Source organism: Apus apus, chromosome 4, assembly GCF_020740795.1.
Source record: "Apus apus isolate bApuApu2 chromosome 4, bApuApu2.pri.cur, whole genome shotgun sequence".
Taxonomy (NCBI): domain Eukaryota; kingdom Metazoa; phylum Chordata; class Aves; order Apodiformes; family Apodidae; genus Apus; species Apus apus.
In genome coordinates this window covers 112,610,290-112,624,571 of record NC_067285.1, presented here as the reverse complement: position 1 = coordinate 112,624,571, position 14,282 = coordinate 112,610,290, and the positions used below count along the sequence as shown (strand labels likewise).

The following is a 14,282-nucleotide window of genomic DNA, read 5'->3' as shown; positions in this document are numbered from 1 at the left end:
ATTCCTCATTTGAGCAAAACTGAGCTTTCAGGCTCCAAAAGCCTCGTTTGAGCCCAAGCAGCCTCTTGGATGCCAAAATCTCCATTTGAACAAAAACAAGACCTCAGACCCTCAAATTCCCTATTTCAAAAAAAAACACAAACCAGACCCCAAAAGCCCCAGGTGAGCCAAAACAAGCTCTCAGACCCTCAAACCCCTATTTGTGAAAAACACAAGGTGTCAGATCCCAAAATCTCCATTTGGAGGAAGAAAACCAAACAGGCAATCAGCCCCCAAATCCCTGTTTGTGCAAAACCAACCCTCCAGATTCCCCAAAATCCTTACTTCAGAAAAAACACAAGTAGTTGGACCCCAAATTCTTTGTTTGAGTGAAACCAAATTTCAGGCCCAAAAATCCCCGTTTGAAAAAAGAAAAATAAATAAATAAAACAAACCACAAAAAAACCACCAAAAAACAAATGGTCAGACCCCAAATCCCTGTTTGTGCAAAACCAAAATCTAGGGTCCCAAAATCCCAATTTGAACAAAAAAACAAGCCCATCAGATCCCCAAATCCCCACCTGAGCAAAACCAAGTCATCAGACCCCAAATCCTTATCTGACCAAAACCAAGTCATTGGACCCCAAATCCTCATCTGACCAAACCAAGTCATTGGACTCCAAATCCTCATCTGACCTAAAACCAAGTTATTGGACCCCAAGTCCTCATCTGACCTAAAATCAAGTCATTGGACCCCAAATCCTTATCTGAGAAAAACCAAGCAATTGGACCCCAAATCCTCATCTGACCTAAAACCAAGTCATTGGACCCCAAATTCTTATCTGACCTAAAATCAAGTCATTGGACCCCAAATCCTCATCTGACCAAACCAAGTCATTGGACCCCAAATCCTTATCTGACCTAAAATCAAGTCATTGGACCCCAAATCCTCATCTGACCAAACCAAGTCATTGGACCCCAAATCCTTATCTGAGAAAAATCAAGCAATTGGACCCCAAATCCTCATCTGACCTAAAACCAAGTCATTGGACCCCAAATTCTTATCTGACCTAAAATCAAGTCATTGGATCCCAGATCCTCATCTGACCAAACCAAGTCATTGGACCCCAAATCCTTATCTGACCTAAAATCAAGTCATTGGACCCCAAATCCTCATCTGACCAAACCAAGTCATTGGACCCCAAATCCTTATCTGAGAAAAATCAAGTCATTGGACCCCAAATCCTTATCTGACCTAAAACCAAGTCATTGGACCCCAAATCCTCATCTGACCAAACCAAGTCATTGGACCCCAAATCCTTATCTGACCAAACCCAAGTCATTGGACCCCAAGTCCTCATCTGACCTAAAACCAAGTCATTGGACCCCAAATCCTCATCTGACCTAAAATCAAGTAATTGGACCCCAAATCCTCATCTGACCAAACCCAAGTAATTGGACCCCAAATCCTCATCTGACCAAACCAAGTCATTGGATCCCAAATCATCATCTGACCTAAAACCAAGTCATTGGACCCCAAATCCTCATCTGACCAAACCCAAGTCATCGAACCCCGAGTTCCTCCTGGGAGTGAAACCAAACTTCCAGACCCCCAACCCCTCCTTAGAGCCGAGTGGAGCCTGCAGCCCCTGAAGCCCGGTTTGAGGAGGTGGGTCTCCCCTCCCACCCCCCCGAGAAGAAAGAGTTAAGACGGGGCGGGCAGGAGGTGACCAATCAGGCCGAGCCTGGCGCAGCCCTTGGCCCCAGCCCCGCAGCAGGTTGTTCTCCCCAGGTATCATTTTACATTTTTCCCCCGGGATGACCGAGCGGGGAGACGATGGAAGCAGAGACCCACCGAGGAAGGGGGAAGCTGGAGGATGCCCCCCTGGGCTGCCCAGGTAAAATCCTGGTGGGTGCTGCCTTTTGGAGGGAGGGGGGGTCTTTCCTTTCCTCGCCTTCCCCCTCTCACTGGAGGGGCTTTTGTTTGAGCTCAGAAAGGGGCCAGGCAGGGGGACGAAGGGGGTGTGTGTGTGTGTGGTTTTTTTGGTGGATTAAGGTGGTGGGACCCACTGCAGGTGCTTTTTGGAGTTGGTTTTTTTTTTTAGGGTGGGATGTACCCACTGCGGGGCTGTCGCAGAGAGGGGGTGCAGGGAGGTGTGTTGCTCAGGGTGGGGGACAGCTGCTTGCCTCCCCCCTCTATAAACTCACCCAGCTGGCACCCCCAGGACCTTGCACCCCCGTGGGACTGGGGGCCACCACCCTGGTTAGTGGCACTCACCCCAGCAGTGGGGACAAGCCACCACGGGGGCTAGGAGGAGGAGGAGGAGGAGGAGAGAGCACGTACTGAGCTGGCTCCATGCCCTTGAAATTCCTCGGGGAAAGTTAATGATAAATCACGGCCGGGGTTGGTGGCGTGGGAGGGCGGGTGGCGGGTCCCCTGGTCCTTCCAGCTGGGGCAGAGGTCTGGGCAAGATCCGAGGACAGCACAGCCAGGCTGGTGACACGGGAACGGCTGCCTGTCACCTCCCTGGGGGTGATGGCTCCCCAAAAGGCAGGGTCAGACTTCCCCGTGGCAACGTGCAGACCGGGGCAGGAGCCTGAGTCGTGCAGGGGGTGGTGGTGTGCTGGCCAGGGAGGTCTTCTGCTCCCACCACCAGGTGTTCAGGGCCGAGGAATGGGTGTGTAGCAGGACAGCACGCTAGGATCCCCCAGTGTTTGGGATGTGGGGCAGGATGAGGGTGCTCAGGCAGGTGCTGGAGTGCCAGGCAAGGTAGGCAGCTCCCCACTGGGGGACTTCCCGGGGACAACAGCACCACGCCAGCACTTTGCCATGGGCCAGGAGCTCCCCGTACTCTGCTGCAATAATCTGCATCAGGCAGCACCATGGGCCCAATCAGCTCATCTCCAGCCACCTCCCCTTCTCAAAAAGGGGAAACTGAGGCATGGAGGGCTGGGATGAATTCAACAGGTCCATCCTGCAGCACGGAGCACCCCAGAGCCCCGGTCATGCATCCAGCACTGAGGCTCTGCCATTAAACCATCTTTCCCCATGCCAAGTGAGTTCAGGGAGATTTCCTTGTGCCACCAAAGCTGGTGTGCTCTGGGCAGCAGTTGTCACCTTGGTGAAGGGTCTGGAGCACAAATCTGAGGAGGAGAAGCTGAGGGAGCTGGGGGTGTCCAGCCTGGAGCAAAGGAGGCTGAGGGGAGACCTGCTGGCTCTGCAGCTGCCTGAGAGGAGGTTGGAGCCAGGGGGGTCAGGCTCTGCTCCCCAGGAACAAGGGATGGGACAAGAGGAAATGGCCTCAAGTTGTGCCAGGGGAGGTTGAGGTTGGATATTAGGAACCATTTCTTCCCCAAAGGGCTGTCAGGGCCTGGCCCAGGCTGCCCAGGCTAGTGATGGAGTCCCCATCCCTGGAGGGGTTTCCAACCCCTGTAGATGTGGTGCTGAGGGACATGGGGCAGTAGTGGCCTTGGCAGGGCTGAGTGAAGGGTTGGACTTGATGGTCTTGAAAGTCTTTTTCAACCAAAAAATTGTTCTACCCTTTTTACCCTCAGTCCTGGGGAGGAGTGTGGCTGCTGCAGCAAAGCCCAGTGAACACAGACGGGCTCTCTTGTGTCACTGCGTGTGACACAGACACAGCCCAGGAGTGGCACATGCATGGAGGGGGTGTCCAGCCCAGGAGCACCCTCAGGGAGTGGAGTGGGAAGGAGGACAGGCAGAAGGGGCACAGAGCCAAGGCCATGTGTGTCCCACAGCAGAGGTTTCAACCATGCTTTGCCATGATTCCACCTCCTGCCACTTCCTGGGGGACAGGAACAAGGTGGAGGTGGAGCTTGTCCCTTAAACACAGGGACCAAGGGGAAAACTGATAGCAAACCCGGAGGATTAGCCAGGGGAAGGTGGAGCAGGCTGGACTGTTGAGGCTTTGTTGGGGGAGAACAATGGGGCCTTTATTGAGGAAGGGAGGTGGAGGGTTGGCAGGCTGGCAGGGACAACTTGGTACACAGAGTGTCCTTTGGCCAGCTGGGGCAGTGGGATGGGACAGTTTGGTACCCAGTGTCCCCTGGCCTTATGGGGGCAGGGAATGGGGATGTGGGATGGGAGAGGTTGGTGCCCAGTGTGTCCCTTGGCCAGCTGGGGGGGACAGAGAAATGGGACACAGAACGTTGGATGGGACAGGTTGGTACCAAATGTGCCCCCTGGGCAGCTGGGGCAAGAGGAAAATGGGATGTGGGACATGGGACAGGTTTGGTACCAAATGTGCCCTTTGGCCAGCTGGAGGGACAGGGAACTGGGATGTGGGACATGGGACAGGTTGGTACCCAGCATGTCCCTTGACCTGATGAGGGGACAGGAAACCTAGGACATGGGAGATGGGACAGGGGATGTGCTAGTTTGGTACCAGACATATCCTCAGGTGGTGGGGACTCATCCCAAGGTGTCACTGCGAGCCCCACACAGGCTGAGCACATCAGGGCAGAGCTGACATGGCTCTCCCCACCACCCACACATGGGGTCCTGCTCCACAGCCACCCCTCCCAAACCCTGGGGACCACAGCAGGGGGACCCTCCTAGCTAAGAGCATCCCATGCTGGGGACATCCCAGACCTTGTGCTGCCACCCACTCCAGACCTCAGCAGAGGGACCTGAGGGCTGGGGAAAGCCACCGTCCCACCGGGCTCTCCCGAAGATCTGCCTGAGCTTTTCCATCCCTTTTGTCTCCCTTTTGTTTCAGGCTTATTATGTAAATAGCTGCTGAGGCCCCGTAATGAGCAAGTAGTTTCCCAGACTACAAAAGGCTGTAATTATCTCATTAGCCGGCGGAAAGGGAAAGGAAATGGTTCTGAGCCTCTTGCTTTCATTTCCCACAGCAGCCCAAGAAAGAGCAGCCCCTGAGACAGGGACCTCCCCGCTCCAAATCCTGCCACCCCCACCCCAAGCTGTCCCATCGGCAGGAGAGGAAAGCAAAGCATGTTCCTCACGTCTCAGGAACAGCCACGTGTTTGGATGGGGGGGTGATGGCTTTTAACTGGGACCAGTTATCCTGAGGATGCTGCTCCCCCCGCCCCCCCCCAGTGCTCTCAGCTGCTGGGACAGGAGGTGTTGTTGGAAAGTGGGAGGTCAGAGAAGGAGAGGATGTGTCCCCATCTTCCCAGGTTGGATGTTCCTTAGCAGGACTCACAAGCTGGGATCATAGCACGGGGCTTCAGGATGGATTTCTGGGGTTGCATGTCTGCAACCAACAGGAACCAGCCTTAGGACAGAGGGAGGCTGATCCCAGGAGAAGGCATCTAGGATGGCTCTGGTGTTGCTTTGATTTGTGAAATCATGCCCTGCTACACATCCAACACTTGGGGTGCAGAGCTACAAAGGTCTCTGCAAAGCACCCAGGCTTCAGTCAGGAGCTGAAGGTGCTTGCTGAGGTCTTCAAAACCCCTGTCTGGTGGGGTTTGCTCCTGCCCACACCCTCTCTTTTCTGTTGCCCAGGGAAGCTGTGGCTGCCCCATCCCTGGCAGTGTTGAAGGGCAGGTTGGATGGGGCTTGGAGCAACCTGGGCTGGTGGGAGGTGTCCCTGCCCATGCAGGGGGTGGGACTGGATGGTCTTGAAGGTCCCTTCCCCAAAGGATTCTATGGTTCTATGATTCTGTGAAAGCTGGTTATGGACCATGATTCCTGCAGCTCCCCAGGGGATTTGCCTGGCTCTGAGAGAAAAGCTACAAGGATCTACCAGACCAGAGTTAACAGAAAACAACTTACCACTTGGTTTTGTGTAGAAAGCAGAGGATAAGTACCATGTTGGGCAATGTCCTGCTGGAGTCTTGAGTCTGTGCTTACACCAAGGGCTCAGGGGCTGCTAGAGACCACGTCCATCTCTTTGTAGCCCAGCAACCATCACAAACTCCTTGCATAGAGGGATGTAAGACGCACAGACAGGAAGCAGTTCCATGGCCAGAGAGGTATCTGACAATGACTAGTAGAACTTTGCACTCCTTGACCCTCCAATCTGCCTTCCAGAGTTTGCCTTTTGGGCTGGAATGGGGGGAAAAGCTCCCCATCACAAAGCTCCCATGAGGTCAGTGTCCCAGGCAAGCAGCAGGAGTTGTTCATCTGACACTGTCTGGCTTTTGGTTGTGGCTGAAAAGCCTGAGGTTTGTGTGTGTTCATAGACAGGTTCAAGAGCTTTCACCAAGTGTTTTGGTGGTGGAAGGAAACCTGGCAGCCCCTAAGCCAGGATGTTGGAGTAGGGGGAAAAGGAGTTGGAGGAGGTGCAGAAAAGAGCCACAAGAATTACTTGAGAGCTGGGAAAAATGCCTGTGAGAGACGGGAGGAGCCCACTCTGATCCCCTCTGCAAACTGAGAAGGGTGTAGAAGAGGAGGTGCAGACACACTGGAGCCAGGTGGGAGGGGAGCAGTGGTGCCCCTGCCTCTTGACTTGACTCTTGTGGAGGTGCTCGTGGCCAGGTTTGGGTCCTAAGGAGGTAACTCCTGGTGGGCCACGACACACTGGAGGCAGAGCAGTAGCTGAATGGCCTTCGGGGAGGGCGTGATGTGCAAGGAGAGGCTGAGGGCTCTTTGCTCAGCCCAGAGAAGAAACCTAGGATCACAGACTGCTTTGGGTTGGGAGGCACCTTTAAAGCTCATCCAGCCAACCCCCCTGCAGCGAGCAGGGACATCTTCAACTAGACCAGGTTGCTCAGAGCCCCATCCAACCTGATCTGGAGTGTTTCCAGGGATGGGGTGTCTACCCCTTCTCTGGGTGACTTGGGCCAGAGTTTCTCCACCCCTAGTGTAAAAGCTTTCTTCCTTATATCTGGTCATCCTAGGAAGTGGGATGTGACTGGAAGTTGCAGCTGAAACTAACTGGTGGGAAGACAAAAACCTTCTCAGGGGTGCAGGGTGGTACAACTAAAGCAAGCATCACGTTTTGCTTTATGGCAAGATGGGAGTGTTACCAAGTGAGGCAGGTCCATCTGACCCTCCCAACACTTCAGCAGTCCTCCCCTGTGCCCATGCCTACCACCCCCAGCCCAGGCAGGGAACAGGAGCTGGGCTCCCGTTCCACCATCGCTGCTGGGGCTGTCTCATGGGAATTCAGAGTGTCCACACCAACCCAAGCAACAACCTCTGAGGTGATGGTACCGTTTCTGAGACCAAGACTCAAACACCTCCAAGGATGTATTTGTTCAGCTTGACTGCAAGTCTTGGGTTTCAGTGGTGGCTTTTCTACAGGGTCTGATGCCAGCTCTCTGCTAACCCATCACTGGCCTTCCCTTCCCTCTCCATCTCTCCTTCTGGAAGAAGCTGGTGAAAGGTCTGGAGAACAAGCTCTGTGAGGAGAGGCTGAGGGAACTGGGATTGTTTAGTTGAAGAAGAGGGGAGACCTCATTGCTCTCTACAACTACCTGAAAGGAGGTTGTAGGGAGGTGGGAGTTGGGCTCTTCTCTCAGGTGAATGACAGAAGGAGAGGAAATGGCCTGAAGCTGCACCAGGGGAGGGTTAGACTGGATATTAGGAAGAATTTCTTTACCAAAATAGTGGTTGGAGAGTGGAACAGGCTGCCCAGGGAGCTGGTGGAGTCACCATCCCTGGAAGGGTTTTTAATGAGTGTACATGTGGTGCTGAGGGACATGATTTAAGCACTGAACAGGTGAATTAAGGTTATGGTGGGGGGATTTAGGTTATGGTTGGACTTGATGATCTTCAAGGTCCCTTCCAACCATGGAATGATTCCATGATTCTATTCTAGGCTGAGATGATCACAACAACATGTTTTTTTTCGCCCCTTTGACACAATTTTTAACCTACTCCACCATGCCAGGACATTCTTATTTTTCTCCTCCGGCCATCCTAGCTCTCTGACACCACTGCCAACAAGCTGGAGAACTCTCAACACCACGCAGTTGTAGGTCCTACTGAAAAAAACCAAAACACAACAAAACAAACCACCACAACACCCAACCCAAAGATGTTTTTTGCTTCCTCGTCGAAACAGACGCAAACAAACCCGTCGACGGAAGGTCACGGGCACACCTGTGGCTGGATGAGGGGCGGGGGGGATAGAAGGGGAATTTTTGCCCTTCAGATGCCTTTGTTGCCCATCTTGCCAGGCCCACGTGCCTGGGAGGGTGCGTGTGCCAAGGCCCTGCCTTCCTCCTGGGCTGTTGGCTGGAGCTCGCTGGGCTCCAGAGACGCGATCGCACGATCCATCTCCTCCTGGTGTGGCACGGTGCCCAGGTGTGGCTCCCAGAAGGCCTTTGTTACCAGAGTGTTAACAATTAACCTCCTCAGGCAGAAACAGGGCCAGACCTTCACAATCGAGGCTTAGTTAACCCTTCAGCTGCTTGTCTGAATGCAACGTTTCCTCTGCCTCACTGGAAGGCGTTCGCCGACTCACCTCGGCAAAGCAAGACGCGGGAGTCGTTTTAAGGGTTGTTGTATTTACAACAGGATCTAGAGTGTCCCCCTGCCCCCCAGCTGCAGGCACGGTAGAAAAAAACCTTGGTAAGACCTGGTTGTGAAAACTTTACCCACCACAGCCAGGAAAAAAACACGAGATTTCAGCCCAGATTTTCAACGTCGGGCATAAAGATATCGTGGCTTTCAAGGCTGAGGGAAAGGCCAAGTGGTTGGATGGGATGAGGAGGTGGTGCAACATGGAGGTGGTGGGGAGCTGCTCCATTGTGTCCTGGTGTCCCTGGGCACAGAGGAGGCTGGCTGGACTGGTGAGACACAGCACCCTTCCTAGGTAAGGTGCTGGTGTGGAGATGTCTACCAGGAAGAGGGCTTGGAATCAATCCAGGAGGACAACGCTCTGTGATTCTGTGACAAATAAACCCTTTTCAGCTTTTTTTTTTTTTTTTTTTTAACACAGGGAAATGGGAAAGCATCTCAGTGTTTAGTCTGAAAAGGTTCCCTCCTCCTTAGTGTTTGCAGAAAGTCCCTTCCCTTGGGTTCCTGCTGTAACCACAGGGCTCTGGGGAACTGGAGCTTGGCAAGGGGTGAGTGCTGGTTCCCAGAGGTGGTGGCTGCTGGGAGGGATGGATGGGCAGAGGTCATTTTGGAAGAGCTGGTTCTCCTCAGGAGGTGGGATGGACCTGGTGCCTTCTTGAGAGCCTGCTGAGGATGAAGAGTAAGGTTGCCCTGGTGCCTCCTCACCGCTGCAGATGAGGTGTAACATCTGGAAAGATAAAACACCTGGAAAGGGCAGTGCTTGTCAAGTTCCCTAAAACTCCTGCTTTGGTTTCCTGCCTGTCTGGAGCCTCTCCACAAGACCACAGGGCAGGGGAAGCCACTTCCATCCCTCTGTCATGGCTTGGGGGGCTCTTCCAAGCCCAGCTGTGCTTGGAGGTGACTTCTCTCTCCTTCTACAGGATGAACTCAGGAGTGAAACGCTGGCAAAGGGGAGCCAGTTGGGCTTCCCTCAGCCCCCAGTGTTCATGGCAGGCCCAGCCTCCTTGTTTCTCTCACTGGGAATCACCCACCCAGTTTTAGTTCATGATCCCATGGGAGGGAGGTGAGGAGCTTCCAGGAGGTAAAATGTCCTGGAGAAGTTTTTAATCACGCATTCCTCCAAACCTGGAAGGAGAAGAAAAAGACCCCCCCCCAGCTCTTTGCTGGAGCCTGGCAGCTTCATTATTCCTTACCTCACTTTGCTCCAAACTTGATTGCACAGCTCATGTGAGGAGTGACCCGGGTGAAACCTGACTGGGAGCTGGAGCTGGCCAGAAAACACACAAGGGAGAGCTGTTGTTGTTGGGAAAAATGGCCCTTTTTTGGCAAACAAAGCTGTACTGCCAGGGATCTGCTGGTACCTCTGGAGTCTCCTTCCTAACATATTTGTAATGCTGGTCCATATGTTCTGTTTATCAGATCCTGGATTTACAGTAAACACAAGCTAATAACCTTATTTATTTATTTATTTTTCTGAATATTTTCTTGGATGATTTCCAGTTAAAAAGGGGGCAAAAAAAATACATGGGAAAAGGTCCAGTTTTAGAGTCTGGCCCTGTGGTCCAGCTCTGTTCCCACATCCCAGGCAAGCAGCCTGGTGTCCCACCTGCTTTTTAGGTGATGCTTGAATGGGAATGCCAGCTCAGTGTCCCAGGGGGCTTGAGACATGTCCCCATGGGGTCCTCAAGGGTAGAGAAAGGATCTGATACCCTGCTGGTGAAGACCACTGATGGAGATGCCATGGGGCTGAGCAGGCACCTTCTTCCAAAGTCCCCTGGAGGGCATTGCCATGTCTCTGCCCAGGCTGTGGCTCTTGCCAGGCTGGGAACACTTCCCTGCTTGTTGGGTTTTGGCCTTTTCTTGTGTTTGGTTGGTTTTTTTTGGAGGGGGAAGGATAAAACTTTCCAGTGACTTCATCCTGCCCTCAGAGAGCCGATGTAAATGTGCAAATGTCACTGTGGAATTTACCCAGTGAGGAAAAGGGAACCTGGGTTTCTCCTCAGCTGGCTGAACTTGGCCAGGGAGGGAGGCATGGAGGCAATTGCAGCCACTGACTTGCCCTCCTCTGGAGCTGCAACATTCCAGCACATCCCTCCCATGGTGGCTGGTGTCCCATAAAAATAGGACACAGCCTATAAAGATCCCAAAGTCACTGAAAGGCAGGTTATTCTTAAATTAGCAGAAGAAAATTAGGCCCTTGACTAATAAAATCTGAAGGCACCGTGGGTTGAGTGTGGCTTCAGGTGGGCGTTCTCTCATCCCTCCTGCATCTCAACCAGGTCTCCAGGTGCCCAGCAGGCACTTAGATCAGCCCCGGGGTGTCATGGACTCACAAACTGTCTATGGTGGTGTTCTTCAGAAAGTGTCTTTAGGGTGCAGAGGGGTTGTGAGCCTTAGAGTCCTTCTCAGTGCTTTGGAGAGACATGTCCCAGTGTCGCATGCTGGGTGCATGACCAGACCTGGACACTTACAATCCTGGAATCATGGAATGGTTTGGGCTGAAGGGACCTTAAAGATCATCTAGTTCCAACCCCCTGCCATGGGTAGGGACACCTGCTCTGTGCTGGTGGAGGTTTTGTTACTTATGACTGCTCAAGCCAACACGTTTGGATTGTAGTGGGTCCCCACGCTGCACCATGAGCTGCTTGGGTGAGATTCCTTTGCTCCTCAGCCTGGAGACCTCAACCGGTGTGTGACATGGGGACATGTCTGTGGGGGGACAAAGGTGCCAGGTGCAGGAAGGTCATTAGCAGTGGCTACAGAAATGTTCACCCAATGCTCATTGCTTCATACTGCTGGTGGTTCAGCAGGGCAAGTCCCCTGGGGAGCCTCCTGGGGTGGGGTGATGTGCAAGGGGGTGGAGAAGGTCACACCACAAGGCATGTTCTCCTCTGCCTTGTCCCCTGTCCATGATGGGGCACCTCTGGCACGTCTCAGACTATGCAGGCTCCTTCATGCCTCAACAAGAGTTCAGCTGGCGTGCTGGCTTTCACCAGAGCACCTCCTTAAACCACTTTTCCCCTCCATCACCACCTCCCTACCCTGCTCTGCCCCGAGGAGCTCTCCCAAGTTCGCTGTAGGTTTCAGCTCCTTGTCCCTCCAGCACAAGAGTTTGCTCCATCTGTCCACCAGCCCCATGACCCTCCGGCCGTATTTCAGACAGAGCAGCTTTCTCTGAGGAGATCAGGCTGCTGGAAAAAGGGAGGAGGACACAGGGGGAAGCCTCCAGAAATTCCATTTAATGAAAGCGAAGTCGAGCAGCACAGACCCTGCTCTGACCTTTTTTAATTTCTTTTCTCCTCTCCATTATCAGTGCAAATAGCAAGACCCTGTGAGACACCACACCAGAGCTGAGCTCCAGACCTAAGCCAGGTCTCCATGGAAATAAACCCAGCTGTCCTGCTCTACTTGGGAAGGGCTGATTTAACATCCCTGCCCCAAGAAGTGGGAAAAACTCACTCCATCTCCCCTGCCTGCTGGCCCTGCCTGAGGGCCCCCTCACTGAGCCTCTCTCCAAAGGGCTTCATCACTCTTGTGATCCCTCTTTCATCCCAGGGGAAACCTCCCACTGCCCCTAAATCCTGCTTTTAGTCCCCACCCTGCCAGGATGGCTTATCCTGGGAAACCTGGGTCTGAGGGTTCCTGGCACAAAAACACAGGTGGGTTTGTGATGGTGATGGAGGTGAGGAAGAGCCCTCAGACATGTGAGGACTGGTCCCCGTGGGAGAGGAAACGGAAGGACCAGGTCAAAGGCAACTGTGAGGGCCATTATCTGCATGTTGTCCCACTTCTTGTGGTCTAGTGTTGGCCAGCCCGAGGCACAGCCCGGGTAAGAATAAAATGGAGTAGGGAAATAAAGGTTTAAAATAAAATTTAGGCTGACACCTGGACAAAAGCACCTTTTTCAATGCTGGAGTCAATGGGATAACACGGAAGAGGTGGGAAATGTGTTGCTTAAGCCCTGTTGAAGCATCCCTGAGGGGTACACTGGAGAGACCATACTTTATGGGCCTCTGGATGGACGTGGGCTGGAAACCTTCCACCCCTGTGGCTGCACGAAGTTGCTCAAACCTGGGAAAAGTGACAGCAATAATCCAAGCTCGGGAACTGTGAGCGGTGGTGTCCAGCTGACGATGCTGTAGGGCTGTGCCCACTCAACCCCACCCTTGGACTGGGAGGCTTGAGAGCAGCTCTTCTGCAGGGAAATGAGTGGGGTTGGGAAGACCACTGCATGCTGCTCCTCCTAGGGGGGCTGGAGGTCACAGAGAGGACCCGCAGCCCCACCACCTGCTCCACACCCTACACTAAAACATGACAGCACCTGCCCTTGCACCACCCAGCCTGGAGACTGGCTCATCCCTGCACGATGCTGATCTGCAAAGGGTTTGGTAGATAAGAGACATCTCTAACAGTCCTTTTTTTCTCCTCCCAGTGCCACTGACCCGTGCCTCCACCTCCCCTCTGCGCTGCCATGGCCACGCTAGACACGCTGCCCGTCGGGAGTGACCTGCCCTACCCCAGCCTGGAGAACTTCCACGTTTTTGCTCCCCGACCACCCCAGCCCTCCTCTGGCAGCGCCATGGGGAGCGTGGGCAGCGGCGTGGCCAACGACCAAGAGTTTGCCATGAAGAGCGTGGGGACCCGGACGCAGAGCAGCGGCCGGCAGCCGGAAGGGTCCCGCAACGGCTTCTCCAGCCGGGAGGTTTCCCACCGCTACTCCGGCGAGGAGAAGACCTACAAGACAGAGAAAGTCTCCAACTCCCTCTACATCAACGGCGACCTGCGCAAGAGCGAGAAGGTGAAGGTGGACATCTGTGGGAACGTCGCCGCCAACAACGAGAAGAACCTGCCGCCTCCCCCCCAGTACCGAGAGCCCAGTAACCCACCAAAGATACTGCCAATCTCCGGCAAACTAGAGCAGGTGAGGCTTCCCCACCTCCTGGAGCAGCCCGATGGCCGTGGTGCCTCCCTGAGGCTCAGGACTCCTGGCAGATTCTAGTTCTTGCCCCTGTAGACGGCACCGTTGTTATGTGCAGACGGCAGAACCCCTGTTGCTTCCAGGGGGATGTTAGTTCTTGAGGAACCCAAGAGCACGACCACAAGTCTTCCACAGCTGAGTTTCCAGATCATTTAGGTTTATAGATATTTCAGCCCCCTACTGAGTTTCCAGATCATTTAGGTTTATAGATATTTCAGCCCCCAACTCTTCCAACCTACCCAAGATGCTGTGTTTACCTCCCAGATGGATGGGGAGGTCCAGTAGGTCCAACATCTGAATCACCCTCTTGTGTTTCGTGCCATTTATAGGCAATCTCCAACAGCCCGTGGCCACCAAGATGTGTTGCCTGGAAGCAGCTTTAAGTGGCTGCTCAAAATCCCGGGGCTTCTTGTAAGGCACATAGGAAGTTCCAAACATGAGGAGGAACTTCTTTACTTTGAGGGTGGCAGAGCACTGGAACAGGCTGCCCAGGGAGGCTGTGGAGTCTTAGCTTCTGGAGACATTCAGAACTCTCCTGGACACCATCCTGTGCAACCTACTCTAGGTGAGCCTGCTCTGGCAGGTGGGCTGAACTAGATGATCTCCAGAGGTCCCTTCCAACCCTGACCGTTCTGTGATTCTGTGACAAGTTGTCAAGGCTTGAAAACTACCCTGGTAAGGGTTATCACCCATCCAAGCCCAGTCCTAATGGCTCATCTCAGCTTCAGGGAGCAAACATCTCCCAGGCCTGGAGGAGCAGAGCCCCAGAGCCATCAGTGTGTTATACAGCCTGCTGCTCTGCTCCAGCAGCTCCCATAATTTGTGTCCAGGCTGCCTTGTGCAGTATTATTTCTGCAGTGTTTGGTGGCCCTG

At 53.6% G+C, this 14,282-nt stretch overlaps 1 protein-coding gene across 4 annotated transcripts in view; it reads left to right on the top strand.

The window, feature by feature from the left end:
- LZTS3 (leucine zipper tumor suppressor family member 3) overlaps positions 1–14,282 on the top strand; it is a 51,223-nt gene that overhangs the window by 21,726 nt on the left and 15,215 nt on the right. For 2 of the 4 annotated variants that reach the window (XM_051617339.1, XM_051617334.1), the window contains exon 2: positions 12,864–13,352. In XM_051617339.1, the coding sequence (XP_051473299.1) occupies positions 12,903–13,352 (450 nt within the window). In that variant the 5' untranslated portion in view covers positions 12,864–12,902. Of the gene's footprint in view, positions 1–1,792; positions 1,889–12,863; positions 13,353–14,282 lie in introns of those variants that run through there. The other 2 variants (XM_051617335.1, XM_051617337.1) reach the window with 2 other exon arrangements.